A 16,314-nucleotide genomic window follows, 5' to 3' on the forward strand; every position below is an offset into this window, starting at 1 on the left:
ATCCACGTTCCTCAAGAAACCACCCAGCCATTATCCCTTCATTGCCTAACAATGCTCCCAGGTCATGGTTTCCTTCCCCCTTATCTCATAAGTTGCCTGGTCACTGTTTTTGTCTCACACCTTGGCTATTTTAGATCTGTCCTAAAGAAACCTTTTTTATTCAAGTTTTCCCTTCCTCACTGTCCCCCAACTCAGTAAGCCATATAAAGCTCACTACCTGAAAACTCAGGTTGGCTGTGCTCCTTTCTTGGTAGTTAGCCCTGGCAGCTTGTGGTTTTCCTGAGTAAAAGCTTTCATCTTTGCCTCAGAGTGATTTGCATGGTCTTGGTCATTCCCAAACCTTACAATAAGAAGCAAGGATAAAAACCCAGCCCACATCTCCACATATTACTTAGGAATATTTTCTGCTAAATACTCAAATTTATTATTGACAGTCACTAGCTAAACACAGTTTAGGCATGCTTTTTTGCCACTGTAGAATAAAAATTATTTTCCACCAATTTCCACTAATGTGTTGCTCATTTCATATGTGACTTCTCTGGAAAACTCTTAAAATTCATATTTATATTTGAGACCATTTAAGCTTTTATTAGCAAATATTTCAAGGTCTTTTTCACCTCTGAATATTATGCCAAAGCCTCTTTTCCATTCTTAGGTGGCATCCTGTTTCAGTAGCATTGTACTTCTATTGCCAATTTTTCTTACTTTCTTGTGTTAACTATAATACAACATGGTCTGTTGCCTTTTAATGACATATATATATATATATATATATATATATATATATATGTATATGACATATATATATATATATATATATATATATATATATATATATATATATATATTTGTAGTAAGATGTAGCAACTTCTGGCTGTTTCCAACAGTCCTTGACATTTCTTATATACAAGTCTCTGTCTCTGTCATACCATGATAGTTTTCCTGTGTGTCTCTTTCTTCTAAATTACATTAGATTAAAACTCAGCCTTTCTATTATAATTTCATCTTTAAATATTTTAATTAATGTTTTAAGTTATCATATAAAGATGGGCTTCATTATGGCATTTCCATACATACATGTCATTATATTTTGTTATTATTTATCTTCCTCCCCTACTGCCCTCCTCTACTCCCCTGTACCCTCTGGTTGGTTGCCTTTGTTTCCTCAAATAGTCTGCTATTCTGCTTTCATATCTCAGCTATTCTATCATCCTCTTTTCTACCCTTGAGATTCTTTTCCCATGTCTAATGCTTCCCTTTCTACTTCAATGACCTATGTATTCATGTGCACTTGCACATGTGTGCACATGCAAACGTACTGACACAATTGAAATCTAGACTCTGCATGACAGAAAATAAGCATTATTATTTCTTTCTGAGTCTAACACAGGGTTCGCCCTCCCATTTACTTCAAATGTCGTGATTTCATTTTTTCTTTGTGCCTGAAAAATTTTGTTGTGCATATGTATCACATTTCTTTCTTTATCTACTGATGGACATCTAGCCTAGTCACAGTACTTAGCTCTGTGAATAGTGCAGGAATAAACATAAATGTATCATGTACCTCTGCAGTATGTTAGTTTATAGTTCTTTGAGTATATCCTCACAAGTGATATAGTTGGGTCATATGGTAGTTATATTTCTAGTTTCTTATTTATTTATTTCTTTTGATTTTACGAAGTAGGGTCTCACTCTGGTCCAGGCTGACTTGAAATTCACTATGTAGTCTCACAGTGATCCTCCTACCTCTGCCTCCCAAGTGCTGGAATTAAAGGTGTGTGCCATACCTGGCCTGTATTTCTAGTTTTTTAAAGAACTTCAGTAGTGGTTGCACAAAAATATATTCCCACCATCAGGGTACAAGGGTTCCATTTGTCCACATCCTCACCAGAATTTATTGTGGTTTGTTTTCTTGATGATGACCATTCTGACTGAATTGAGATGGAGTCTCACAGTAGTTGTAATTCCCTGATGGCTAAGAAGTTGAACATTTAAAAAATACTGGCCATTCATATTAATTTTTTGAGAGATTTTTTAGTTTAGTAGTTATTAGCTGTTTTATTATATTTGCAATATTTTATATATTCTAGATCTAGATATTAACCTCCACTCTGATATGTAGTTGGCAAATATTTTATTTGTTGGACATTCTATAAGCTATCTCTTCACTCTGGTGATTGTTATTTTTGTGTGGAGGATTTTGAATTTTAAGTAATCCTATTTCTTGATTCTTGGGATTATTTCCTGTACTATTGGAGGGCTTTGCAAAAAAGAAAAATCTTTGCCTTTGTAATTCTTTTTAGATGTTTAACCTATGTTTTTCTCTAGCACTTTCAAAGTTTTAGGTCATACATTAAGGTCTGATCCATTTTTGAATTGGCTTTTGTGCAGGGTGAAAAATATTCTTTTTCATAAACATATTCAGTTTCCTTAGCACGTTTATTCCGTATTCTTTTTTGTAGTGCATGTTTTTTGATACTATTATTGAAAATTAGACAGCTATAACTGTGTGGGTTTATTTCTGGGTCATATATTTTAGGTCATTGATCCTGTTGTCTGTTCTGCTTGTCCTTTTGTGAGCACCATATTGTTTGTTGTTATGGCTCAGTATAATTTGCAAGCACTATTTGCGGCTGAGCTATTTTCCCAGTTGCTCTAATGTAATCTTATATATGGCATTGTAATACTTCCAGCATTGTTCTTTTTACTTTGCATTGCTTTAGCTCTTCATGTAATTCTGTCAACCCATGAGATTTGTAGTGCCTTCAATTTCATTCCTCCATGTTTTAAAGTTTTGTTTACAGAGGTCTTTCACCTCCTTGGTTAGTTTTTTTTTTTTCCCACTATGAATTTCATTTTATTTTGAAGCTCTTGTGCATGAAATCTCCCCCTCTGTACTAGTTTCCTTCTCTGCAAGTTTGTCAGTGCTGTATAGAAATACTGCAGATTTTGGCATATTGACTAGTATCCTGCTACATTACTGAGAATGTATTTTAGGTCTAAGAGTCCCTCTAGTGGAATATTCGTGGTTTTTTAAAAGAAAGGATCATGGTGTCTGCAAACAGAGGTAATTTGACTTCTTCACTCTGTTCATAGCCCCTTTATTTCTTTCTGTTTTCTTACTGCTTTAGCTAAGACTTCAAGTACTATATTAAATATTAAATTCAGAGACTGGGTATTCTTGTCTCTTTCCAGATTTTAAAGGAAATGTTCTCAATTTCCCCCTGTTTAGTGTATTGTTGGCTATAGTTCTGTTATCTCTAGCCTTATTATGATGCATATTCCTTCTATTATTAGTTTTTCAGGACTTTTACTATGAAGGCAAGTTGAACTTTGTTGGAGACCCTTTCTGCATCTATTGAGATGAACATATTATTTCTGCCTTTATGTGTATTTATGTGCTATTGATTAGTAAGTGTTGAACTGCCCTTCTATCCCTACCTGATAATGGTATTTGATGTTAATATGTTCTTAATTCAGTTTGCAAGCATTTTATCTGAATGTTTGAATCTGTATTTATTAGAAACATTGGTCCATAGTTATTTTTTATGTCCTTATTCAGTTTTGGTATCATTATTCACTGTATAAGCCATGGCATGCATGTAGAGGTCAGAGGACAACTTTGGGTCAGTCCTTGCCTGTCAGCCTAATTTGAGCCAGTATTTCTCAGTCTAGATGTTCCCTTTGCTATTGTTTGCTATGCTTGCCATGAGTTTCTGTGAAATTTTCCTATCCACATCCAATCTTGCCATTGGTGTCAGTATGCTAGAATTACAGAGGCCCCCTACAGCTTCTGGTATTTTATAAATATTCTGGGAATGGAACTCAGGTTGTACAGTTTGAGTGCCAAGCTCTTTATCCACTGAACCATCTCCCTAGCCCTATTTATATATACTTGATAGGTCATACAGATCTAGGAACCATTTTTCTACCTTTTAGTTCTTGAAGTGATCATAATGATCTTCTATGCACCATTGGAATCTGGTGTATCCGTTCCCTTTCTCATCTCTTAATTTTATTTGGATCTTCTCTTTCTTTTGGTTAGATTGGCTTGCTTGTCAATCTTTTCTATCATTTCATAGTGGTTCCTTGATTCTATGTATTGCTATTTTATTTTCCATTTTATTAATTTTGTCCTGATAGTATTTCTTTCCATCTCCTGCTTTTGGACTTAATTCACCTCCCCCCCCCCCAAAAAATTGTGTGGTACATCATTAGGATATTTATTTAAGATCTTTCTGAGTTTTCACTTTTGAGGTAGAGTCTCACTCTAGCTCATGTGATCTGGTACTCTGTATTTTCAGGTTGACCTTAAACTCACAGTGATCCTTCTACTTCTGCTTTCTGAGTGCTGTGATTAAAGGTATGGGCCATTATTACTGGCAACTTTGATTTTTAAAAATCATTTATTACTATTATTATTAACAACATATTTCATATGGATACATCATGTGTTGGTACCTTCTTTTTCCTTGTCCCTGTACCCAATCCATTGGGAACCCTCCTTAGTGAGGTTTCAGGTATTCCCTATGGGATTGTGAGTTATGCATTGTGGGAGCAGCAGTCAGTAATTTTTTGGGGAAGGTAATGCCTCTGGGCATGATGTCTCAACCTGTGGCTCTTATAATCTTACGACCACCTCTTCCACAAAATTCCCTGAGCTGTGGAGGGTCAGTTTTAAGTCTGCTTCAGTGATGAGCTCTTAGAAACCTTGGGAATCTCTGCTTTGGTAGGTGTTAAGTTTCTTCAAGGTCTGTCTCCTTCACCCTGGTGCTGATTATCAGGTTTATCATGGAAGTAACACTCATGCCCTTCTCTCTGAGTCTTCTGTAGTTTCAGCTGTGGCTCAGCTGAAGTGTGAGGGGTAGTTTATCTCCTCGGGTCTCATTACCTTCTGAAAAAGAAGAATAGATTCTCCACTAGAGAGTGAAGTCAGCATAGTTTAAATGCAATAAGCATTATTACCTAACTCCTCTTTTAGCCAAAGATTAGTGAGAGCTTGACACTGGAGAGAATAATCTTTGTCTCCATAGGATTCTGATCTGGTTCCCAATTTCAGATATGGGCTCCTTTATAGTGAGTGCATTGCTTAGCCAATCAGAAAGCTATAGATTACCCACCTAAGCTGTGTGCCACTATTGTACTGCCATGTACAGCCTGGCAGGGTGTTTAATTCTGAGTAGCTTAGACCTCTGGTTGCTCAGACCATTGATGGCCATTTTCCCCCAATAGCACATGTAGCTCTTTCTAGCACCAGACAGGCTATCTGGGGACTGGCTCTCTTCTGAATTCTAGCCAAGCCTCTCCATGCTCTGTGTCAGCAGCATATGGTGTTTTCAGCAGTAGGGTCTTAGATTTTACCTCAGGCAGGTAATCAAGTGCTTTAACAGAAAGCTATCTTGATTTGGGGAACTTGGTGGTCTTTCTGATCAGTGGTTCTTTATGGATAGCAATCAATCTCTGGTATTGGGAGTTACAGGTCAGAGACAGAAAAAAATATTCTTTTAAGCTTAGGCTTCATCCCACCCTCACCAGAGTCCTAATTTTCAGGTGTTCCCCCTTACCTCTGTTGAGGGTTATGTCTTTTACTCTGTCTCCAAGGATAAAGGTTTCTATGGTACCAGTTCATTTTGGATTTTGTTTTGTGTTTTCCCCCTTCCACTGTCCCTCCCCCAAACTCTTACATCCCTATTGTCTGGGCCTTGAATTTCTTATTAGGGATGTCAGCAACTTGAGCTGGTTCAGCTTAGGCATCACAGATAAGTGAGACCATGTAATGTTTGTCTTTCAGAGATTGTGTGAGTTCACTGAGTATGATCTGTTCCAAGTCTGTCCATTTTTCTACAAATTTCATTGTATTGTTTTTCCTTACTGCTGAATAGAATTCCATTGTGTGAATGTACCACATCTTTGTCATCCATTCATCCACTGATGGGCACCATCATTGTGAGGATTCCAGTTCTTGGCTATAATGAATGAGCAACCATAGACATGGTTGAGCAAATACCTCTGTAGTAAAGCACAGACCATTTAGGGTAAGTTCCCAGTAAGGGAATAACTGTTTCTGTTGGTTGCTGCATGTTCATCCTTTTTAGGAATCTCTATATTGATTTCCATAGTGGTTGTACATTTTATATTCCCATCAACAATGGATGATGGTTCCTCTTTCTTCACATCCTTGCCACTTGCCAACACCCTGGAGATGCCTAAGCTTAAAAAGGTGTTTTTTTTTTTTTTCTTCTTTTTGTCTCTGGCCTGTAACTCTCAGTACCATAAATCAGTTGCTACCTACAGTGAACTGTTGAGCATAGAGACCTACAAGTTCTGCAAAATAAGACAGGTTTCTGTCAAAGCACTTGATTACCCACCTGAGTCAAAAATGTAAGACCCTATTGCTGAAGATACCATATGCTGTTGACATAGAGCGTGGAGAGACCTGGCTTAAATCCAGAAGAAAGCCAGTCCCCAGTCAGTTAGCCTGTCTAGTGCTAGAAAGCCCTAGATGAGCTACTGGGAGAAAGAGGCCAACAATGGCCTGAGAGAACAGAGATCTAAACTGCTTATAAGCAAACACCCTGACAGGATGCACATGCCAGTGCAATAGTGGCACATTGCTTTGGTGAATAAACTATAGCTTTCTGATTGGCTAAGAGATCTGCTCAGTGTAAAGGAACCCATGTCTGGAATTGGGAACTAGATCAGAATCATATGGAGACAAAGATTATGTTCTCCAGTGTCAAGCTCTCACTAGTCTTTGGCTAAAAGAGGGGTTACAAAAATCAAATTCTCTCTAAATTAATAATGCTTATCCATTTAAACCATGCTGACTTCACTTTCCATTGGAGAATCTGTTCTTCTTGTTCAGAAGGTAGTGAGATCCAATGAGATAAACTACCCTTTGCACTTAAGTCAAGGTCCAGGTGAAACTACAGTGGAATGGGGGAGATGAGCATGAGTGCTGCTTCCATGGTGATTCTGACAATCAACACCAGGGTGAAGGAGACAGACCCTGAGGATACTCAACACTTACCAAAGCAGAGACCCTGAGGCTTCTAAGAGCTCATCACTGAAGTAGACTTAAAACTCACCCACCATAGCTCAGGGAATTTTGTGGAAGAGGAAACAGAAAGATTGTAAGAGCCACAGGTTGAAACATCATGCCCAGAGGCATTCCCTCTCCCGCAAATAACTGATTGCTGCTGCCACAATGCATAATCCACAACCCCATGAGGAATACTTGCAACTCCATTGAGAAGGGTCCTCAGTGGCATGGGGCCAGGGACAAGGGAAAAGAGGGTACTGACACATGATGCAAAAAAGTTGTTAATAATAATAATGAAAAAATAGGAAAGAAAATAAAGAAATGGAAAGAAAAAGTGTAAAAATATTACTAAGGCTGTCCAAGAGAGATAAAAGGGGAAATGTAGATTTAAGCAATTTAAAAAAATGGCTGGAGAGATGGTTTAGCAGTTGAGGCACATGCCTGTGAAGCTTAAGGACCCAACTTTGATTCCCTACTACCTACAATAGTTTGGACTTTGTAGTGGCTAGAGGCCTTGGCATGCCCATTCTCTTTCTCTGTTTTCCTCTTTATCTTAAATAAATGAGTAAATAAAATATTAAAAAAATAAAAGGGGAAATAATGAGGTTGCCCAATTATGAAAAATGTGTATGCAAAATTATGTGAAGGTGTCAAGCAGAATGAAAAACAAAAACAAAAATATGATAAAGTAGCAACCCTGCTAAAAGTGAAATGTAGTAAATGTAGCAAAAAATGATGAGGCACAGAGAAGAAGAAAGGTGAAGAAAGTCAGAATAAAATGAAATGTTGGCCAGCTTCTTTTGGGCACTCAAAATTTGGATACTGCATGGGGTAGGCAGTAGTTGGATTTGCCTACTCTTTCATATGGTTTATGCTGGTTTTGAGCCTGTATTGGATAAATATCTGATATCTCTAGAGGTACCTTGACTTACTAGCTTGGTGTGTGTACACATGCCTGTGCATACATGCACACCATGGGTCACTGGACAGAAATCCAATTTTAGTTTCTAACCCTCTTGAGACTCCCTGGATTTTATACTCTAGGATGGCTTATATTCTACTGGGCTTGTTCTCCCAAGTGTGGTGTGGGTGTACTATTCAGGAAGTGGACTTGTCTGCATTCTTCCAAGATCTCCTAAGTCCTAATCATTCTGCTGGAGGGATGCACTTCATGATTTTCTGACTTTATAGCCATGAGTGGATCATAGGCAGCTCCAGAGGCTGATCAACTCTGTGACTTTAGGTTCAGAACTTATCAAATGCTAGGGTTATTTTTGACTGATAAAATCGGCTAACACCTCCAAAGGTTGGGGTATGCACTTCACTGCCTGAGCTGAGACTCCTATAGCCTGCATCTTGGCCACATCTAGTTCTCCTGTTCTCCACAGCTGTCTTTCACACTCTGGCTGTGGCAGATTTAAGTCACTTTCCCTGCATTGTGGTTCTTTCCTGTTCTTGGTCTCCAAGGTCCCTCAGTTTTAAACAAGTTCTCTTGCAAGATTGTGCCACTGCTCTCTGAATAAGAGGGTTAGAAAATGGGATTCCTCTCCACTACTGATCTGTGCACTGGAAGAACCACTGTCTCATTGTAGTAGTTTGAATGTAGGATGTCCCCCAGAGCCTCATGTGTATTTGGTTAAGCCTCATAAGTTAATCCCCAACTGATGGAACCTTTGGCAAATGAAGCCTTGCTGGAGGAGGTTTGTTGCTGGTGGTTGGCTTTGGGATTTATTAGTCTAGTCCTACTGGGTGTTCATAGCTCACACTTTCTGCTTCTTCCATGCTGATGTGATAAGATGTGAGGCTCAGCTTTTCTGTTCACACCTTGCCTTCCCCACCATGATGAAGTTTCCATCTAAACCATCTAAGCCAAAATAGACCCTTTGCTTCCATCAGCTGCTTCTGGTCAGCTGTTTTATCTCAGCAATGAGAAAGTAGCTGCTATACTCACCAAAACCTTCAGCTGAATTTGAGGCTTGTGAAGGCTGTGGATCTATCCTGGGGCCTTGTAATTGCCAGTCTCTTTTCATTGGGGATTCCTGCCTCACTTTTTTAACAGCCTTACCATTCCCCCACTGGCAGCCCCAAGGCTATATACCTGAGTGTGGCTTGGTAAACTTTGGAGCTTTAACAAATATATATATTTTTCAGGTCCTCTGCCATTGGGTTTGTGAATTTTTGAAACTGTTTCTCTTTTTCACAGCTTCTAGTTTGCCATCTTGCCAGGAAGTTTGAGAATGAGCTCATCTTAATTTATATTTTAATTACATTTGCAATAACCCTGTTCTAAATAAGGTTACATTTACAGGTACCAGGGCTTAATAAGTGAACATATCTTTTTTGAAGATACAATTTAATCTATAACATCTGCTGATAGGCATTTATTTTATTCTCGATTTTGGCTATTTTGAAAAAAAAAAAAACTGTTAGTAAAACTTATGGAGAAGTCTTTCACATGGACATTTGTATTGCCTTAGGTAAATTTTTAGAATAACATTGAAGAGATGTGTTGTATGCTTAACTTTACAGAAAGTACCCATCTGTGTATAAAGTATTGTACCATTTTCTTCTTTTTCCTTTTGAAAGGTCTTGTTACTGTGCCTCCTTACAAGGCTGGTATTTTCACTCTTTCCAGTTTTATGTTTTCTATGGTTTAATTTGAAGTTTTGAAATGAATAATGATGCTGAGTATAACTTCATTTGTGTTCTCATTTATTCTATTTATGTGATGCATTACAATGATGGATTTCCCAACATCAAACAGCTTTGCATTCATGGGATAAACTTAAAGGTTGGTTAGACTTTCTCATGTATTTTTTTTTTTTGAAGGATTTTCTTTTTTTCCCTCATGTTGCTCAGTCATATTTCTATATATTTTAAAATTAATTTTTGCCAGGTATGGTGGCACATGCCTTTAATCCCAGTCCTTGGGATGCAGAGGTAGGAGGATTACCATGAGTTTGAGGCCACACTGAGAATACATAGTGAATTCCAGGTTAGTTTGGGCTACAGTGAGACCTTACCTCAAAAAACCAAAAGAAAAAAAATTTTAAGTTCAAAGTAATAGCTTTCATTATGGCATTTTCATACATATGCATTTTTATACTTTAACTTTTAAAAATATATTTTTATTTTTATGTATTTATTTGAGAAAGAAAGAGGGAGGGGAGGAGGGGGAGAGAGAGGGGAGAGAGAGAGAAAACGTGTGCACCAGGGCATCTAGCCACTGCAAACAAACTCCAGATGCATGTGCCACCTTGTGCCTATGTGGGCCCTGGCGAATCAAACAGGTTCTTTGGCTTTTCAGGCAAATATCTTAATCACTAAGCCATCTCTCCAGCTCTGCCTTGACTTTTTACTAATGTCTTTCTAGCTTTAGTATCAGAGCAATGCTCCTCCCATATGGGAAGTAGGAAACTATTCTAAACTGTGTAGAATTGTTATTACTTTTTGAAATATCTGAAAGGAAACATAGCAGTGAAACCACCTGGTCCTACAGTTCTTTGTGAAAAAATTCTACTATAAATTTATGGTTTTTAAAAGAAAAATATGGCACCACTTAGGTTTTCTACTTATTTTGTATATTAAATGATAATTTTCAGATTTCACAAAGGTATTTTTCTAAACCTGAATTTTTTTCTAGTCTACTTTACCACCCTTCCAACATAATTTTTTTTTTTTTCATCTTGGGATCTGAAGGGTATATAGACATTGAGAACATTCTTAGAAGGTTTTTTTTAATCTTTCTCTCCTATTTCTGAGAAAGGTGTTCTTGTACGTCTTTGAAACATTCTGTATTACTCATCTCTTAGTTTCTACTTTGTAAAGATTATGCATAGTTTTTGTACTTTCTTTGTTTAATTTTTTGTCTGTGATCTGATCTTATGTCAACAAAGTTAACATAAGAAAGCCTTATGTTAATTGTTCTGTGTTATTTTTTCCCCTTTTTGGTTTGTTGACCTATTACTTCATAAAGACATTGATTTAAGTTTTTAGCTACTCCTCCATAGGTATTGGGCTACTAGTAATGACTCAATAATGTGTTATCTTCCTATTAAAGTATACATTGTAAACTAAAATATGAGTCATGATTTCAAAACAGTAGGTTTCACTATAGCATTTTCATACATATGTGTCTTTATACTTTTATTTTCTAATATCTTTTCTAGTTTTGGCATCTATTTTCTCTCAGAGTAATAATTTTTAGATTCTATTTATTTTTATAGAACTCCCTTGCAAGGCTAAAAATTTTAATGATGTTAATGATTTAGGGAGGTGTGAAAACCTCTTGTAAAAAGACACAATGCAATTTTTATTCTATTTCTATTCCTATAGTTCTCATCTTTTTTTTTTTTTTTTTTTACCTTATTTGTTATAAATGCAGTTTCTCTATTGATTTGGTCCTTCCATGTTTAGCAAGATTGATTCTTTGCTGATCTCTTTTTTTGTATTTCTAAGGAAGCAGAAGTTAAAGAGCTTTATTTCCTTTTATTCCAACAAGCACTAGCATACCAGATCCTGGGAAAATAGCTAGTTTTTCCCCTTTTTTGGGTTTTAATTGAAGTTTGTTTCTGCTCTTGCTAAAGATGGGATGTAATCTTATAAATATTTTAAATTTAATTTACTTACAAAAGTATTGTTATTTACCAAGATTACTTGGGAGACTAACATGGCTTTTTATCATGTGTTGGACAAGCAAAATGCAATTTTATGTTTTAAAGTAGATTTTTATAAACTTGTATTAATTTGACATATAATTGTGCCATATAAATCAGCAGTAATCTAGATTGATTATTTATTTGAGTGGTCAAAATTAAAAATATACTTTGGTTCAAATTTAGCAGACAGAAATTATAGTCTAATGAATAAAATGTCATTAAATTCCTATTTCTGAGTTTTATAGCTTCTATTTTATTTTATAGAATCTTTTTCAGTTCTCTGATTTTTCAGTACTTCATGTGTAGGCTAACTTTCTAATATTTAACTTAAAGGAACATGGCAAAATTAAGTTAACATCAGCCATCTTGGTGATGTTCACAATCAGTCTTCTGTTTGCTACCACTGCTTTAAGTTGTTGCTGGGTGATGCAAAGTTTACTTAATGTCTATGGAATTCAGTTACTTTACCTGTTAGTTTGGGATAGTTAAAATAAGGAATGAAATTGTATCAGATAATTTCTCAAATTCATTCTAACTTCTAAATAAATGTATAAATAAAATTGTAAAAAACATATTGTTGAATGTACATATTACCTGCCAGAGCTGAGTATTAAGTGAAAATGTAAATATGCTGGGAGCTTCAGGGAAGTTCTATAAGTGAATCTTCTCTGAGTCAAGGCATGACCAGCTATAAGGGGATAATGGTTTCTCTCTGGCCTTATTTTTACAGATCTAGGAACCACTCTCAATCACAATGTAGTACTTAGTGATATTCTTAAGAGTTGTAAAGATCAAACGTGAGACTCTCAGCTCTGATAATTTTCTTCCAAAGGAGGTGTACCTATCTTGAATTCTTCTGTCTTCATAATGGCCTATCACTATGAACTTTTCCTTTTAATAATTTGCCATAATGTTGTATATTATTTGTGCTTCTATAGGTGGAAATTGGAAAGTTTGCATAGTGACCAGTGACTTTCCAAATGCAGGGACCAGCTCACAAGTTTATATTATATTATATGGACAGCAAAGAAGTTCAGCTCCTATATATCTTTATGGAAGAGATGGGGCTCCATTTCAGGATGGCCATGAAGACATCTTTACTGTAAGTAATAAAATTGAAATGGCACAGCTGTGATGTACTTTGTAATGAGTGCAATTAAATTGAGCTCATCCTATTAAAGCCGTGTATCTTGTAGAAGATCAATCCATAGAAATTCATGGCTGTTATTAATCAAGCATATTTAATTCAAGTAGATTCACCATATGGGAAGAAGAAACACTAGATGCTTAACATTTATTGTTTTTAAAATATTTTTGCTTATTCATTTTAAAGAGAGAAAGAAGAAAGAGAGAGTGTTATATATGGGTTTCCTAGGACCTACAATCATTACAAATGAATGCCTAACACATGTGCCACATGGTACATCTGTCTTTACGTGGGTACTGGGGGATTAAACCCAGGCCATCAGGATTTGCAAGCTAGCACCTTTAACTGCTGAGCCATCTCTCCACCTCCACTTATTTTTTAAAAAACATTTACTTATTTTTATTAGAGAAAAAGAGAGAGAAAGAGAATATGAGAATGAGAACGTGGGTATGCCGGGATCTTCTGCCACAGCAAATGAACTCCAGTTGCATGTACCCCTTCGTTTATCTGGGTTTACATAGGTATTGGGAAATCTAACCTGGGCCATCAGACTTTGCAGGCAAGCACTTTTCACTTCTGAGTTATCTTTCTAGCCCTTATTGTTTTTATATGGATCATTGTCATTAGTCAGTGTCTATGCCATTATGAATCTATAGGTAAAGGTCAACGTTAAGCCTATAAAAGGCAAAATAGAATTAAGGAAGAAAAAAGTTATCAAATTATTATTCTTTGTTATTACCTTTCTCAAGTTATTAAACATGGATTTTCACACTGAAATCAGGATGTGGAAAGAAATTGAGAGGCAAAGATGAAGCAGGGGAGTCCATTACCATGCTTTAAAAAATATTCTATTTATTTGAGATAGAGAGGAGAGAGGATAGAGAGAGAGAGAGAGAGAGAGAGAGAGAGAGAGGGAGGGAGAAAGAAAAAGAAGGAGGAGGAGGAGGAGAAGGAGAAGGAGAAGGAGAAGAAGAAAAAGAAGAAGAAGGGAGAGCACCAGGGTGTCCAGCCACTACAAAGAAACTCCAGATGCATGCGTCACCTTGTATATCTGGCTTTATGTGGGTACCAGGATCTCAAGCCTGGGTCCTTCGGCTTTTCAGGCAAGCATGGTAACTGCTAAGCCATCTCTCCAGCCTTACTATGTGTTTAAACTAATCTACATTCATATGTGTCAGCCACTGAAGCAAGACTTGAAATGGTTTGTGGTACATTCACTACAAACTGTTCGACAATTTTAGAGGTTTAATAATTTCTGTTGAATGAATATATACATACTCAGAAAGATTGTTTTGAGCCAGGTGGAAAGAATATTATCACAGTCACAAAAGGGTATCTCTGGGTAAATATTTGCCAGCATCTATGTCAGCGTAATCCTAGGTGTTTGGTTTATTATATTGCAGAAGAGACTGAACAATTTGGAACCATCATTCTTACCAGATTAGTGTGAAATATCATTGCCATACTTTATTATTATTTTTTAAAATATTTATTATTATTATTATAAATAAGATGTTTCATATTGATACATCATGTGTTGGTACCCTCTTTTCCCTCGTCCCTGACTGCATTCTGTTGGAGACACTCCTCAGTGGGGTTGCAGATATTCTGCTTGGGGTTGTAGTTTTTCATCTTGTGGGAGCAGCAATCAGTTAATTTTGGGGGCAGGGAGTGCCTCTGGGCATGATGTCTCAACCTGTGGCTTTTATAATCTTTCTGCTCCCTCTTCCACAAAATTCCCTGGGCATGGTGTGTGAGTTTTAAGTCTACTTCAGTGACGAGTTCTTAGGAGCCTTTGGATCACTGCTTTGGTAGGTGTTGAGTATCCTCAGGGTCTGTCTCCTATACCCTGGCACTGATTATCAGGAACATCATGGAAGCAGTACTTTTGATCATCTCCAAAATTTCTCTGTGGCTTCAGCTGTGACTTGGCTGAAGAGCAAGGGGTAGTTCATCACCTCTGGCCTTGCTACCTAATGAAAAAGAACAGATTCTCCAATGGAGAGTGAAGTCAGCATAGTTTAAATGGTATAAGCATTATTAATTTAGGGAGCATGTGATGTATGTAACCCCTCTTTTAGCCAAAGACTAGTGAGAGCTTGACACTGGAGAACATGATCTTTGTCTCCATAGGACAATGATCTTGTCTCCATTTCCAGATATGGGTTCCTTTTTACTCAGCAGATCTCTTAACCAACAAGAAAGCTATTGGTACCCACTGAGGCTGTGCACCACTTTTGCACTGGTGCATCATGTCATGGTGTTTGCTTCTGAGTATTTTAGACCTCTGGTTGCTCAGACTGTTTTTGGTCCTTTTCCCCAGTAGCTCATGTACCACTTTTCAGCACCAGACAGTCTGCCTGTGGATGGCTTTCTTCTGTATTCAAGGCAGGTCTTTCTGTGTTCTGTGTCAGCAGCATATTGTATCTTTAGCAATAGGGTCTTAGCTTTTGCCTCAAGCAGGTAATCAAGTGCTTTGACTGAAAGCTGTCTTGATTTGGGGACCTCGTAGGTCTCTCCAATCAACAGCTCAGTGTGGGTAGCAACCAATCACTGGAACTGGGGGTTACAGGTCAGAAATAGAAAAAAGAAATTCTTTTAAGCTTAGGCTTCATCTCACCCTCATCAGAGTTCTACTTCTCAAGGTGCTACCCCCTTAATCCTTTTGAGAGTTATATCTTTTAGTCTATCTTGAAGATAAAGGTTTCTATGGTATCAGTTCATTTTGGATTTAAATTTTTGTTTACTTACCCTTCCTCCCATCCCCTTCCCCCAAACTTACATCCCTATTGTCTGGGCCTTGAGTTGCCTATCAGGTATGATAGCAATTCAAGCAGGTCCAGGTTAGGAACCACAGTTAGCGACAAGATGCAGTGTGTATTTTTCTGTGATTGTGTGAGTTTGCTGAGTATGATCTGTTCCAATTCTGTAAATTTTTTTTACAAATTTCATGGTAGCATTTTTTCTTACTGCTGAGTAGAATTCAATTGTGTGAATGTACCAGTACTTCATTATCCATTCATCCAATGATGGGCATCCCGGTTGATTCTAGTTCGAAGCTATAATGAATTGAGCAGCTACAAACATGGTTGAACAAACAACTCTGTATGGCGTATTTAGGATAAATGTCTAGTAAGGGAATAACTGGGTCTGTTGGTAGATCTATGTTCATCCTTTTCCGGACTCTCCAAATTGATTTCTATAGCAGTTGTACAAGTTCACATTCCCAACTCACATATAAGTTTAAACATTTGTAGGTAGGATCCACATATGAGAGAATAAGTAGTGTTTGGCTTTCTAAGCCTGGGTTACCTCACTTAGTATAATCCTTTACAGATCCATCCATTTTCCTACAAATTTCATAATTTCATTTTTCTTTACTGCTGAATAGAACTCCATTGCACAAATGTACCACATCTTCATTATCCATGCATTAGTTGTGAGACATCTAGGCTGGTTCCAATTCC

The 16,314-nt window shown here is 37.1% G+C and overlaps 1 protein-coding gene across 1 annotated transcript in view; it reads left to right on the forward strand.

Annotated features, from left to right (window-relative positions):
• Nucleotides 1-16,314, forward strand: part of Rp1 (RP1 axonemal microtubule associated) — a 298,773-nt gene that overhangs the window by 69,942 nt on the left and 212,517 nt on the right. The window contains exon 4 of the mRNA XM_045144358.1: nt 12,639-12,802. Coding sequence (XP_045000293.1) covers nt 12,639-12,802 — 164 coding nt within the window. The remainder of the gene's footprint in view (nt 1-12,638; nt 12,803-16,314) is intronic.

This window comes from Jaculus jaculus, chromosome 2 (genome assembly GCF_020740685.1).
Source record: "Jaculus jaculus isolate mJacJac1 chromosome 2, mJacJac1.mat.Y.cur, whole genome shotgun sequence".
Classification (NCBI taxonomy): domain Eukaryota; kingdom Metazoa; phylum Chordata; class Mammalia; order Rodentia; family Dipodidae; genus Jaculus; species Jaculus jaculus.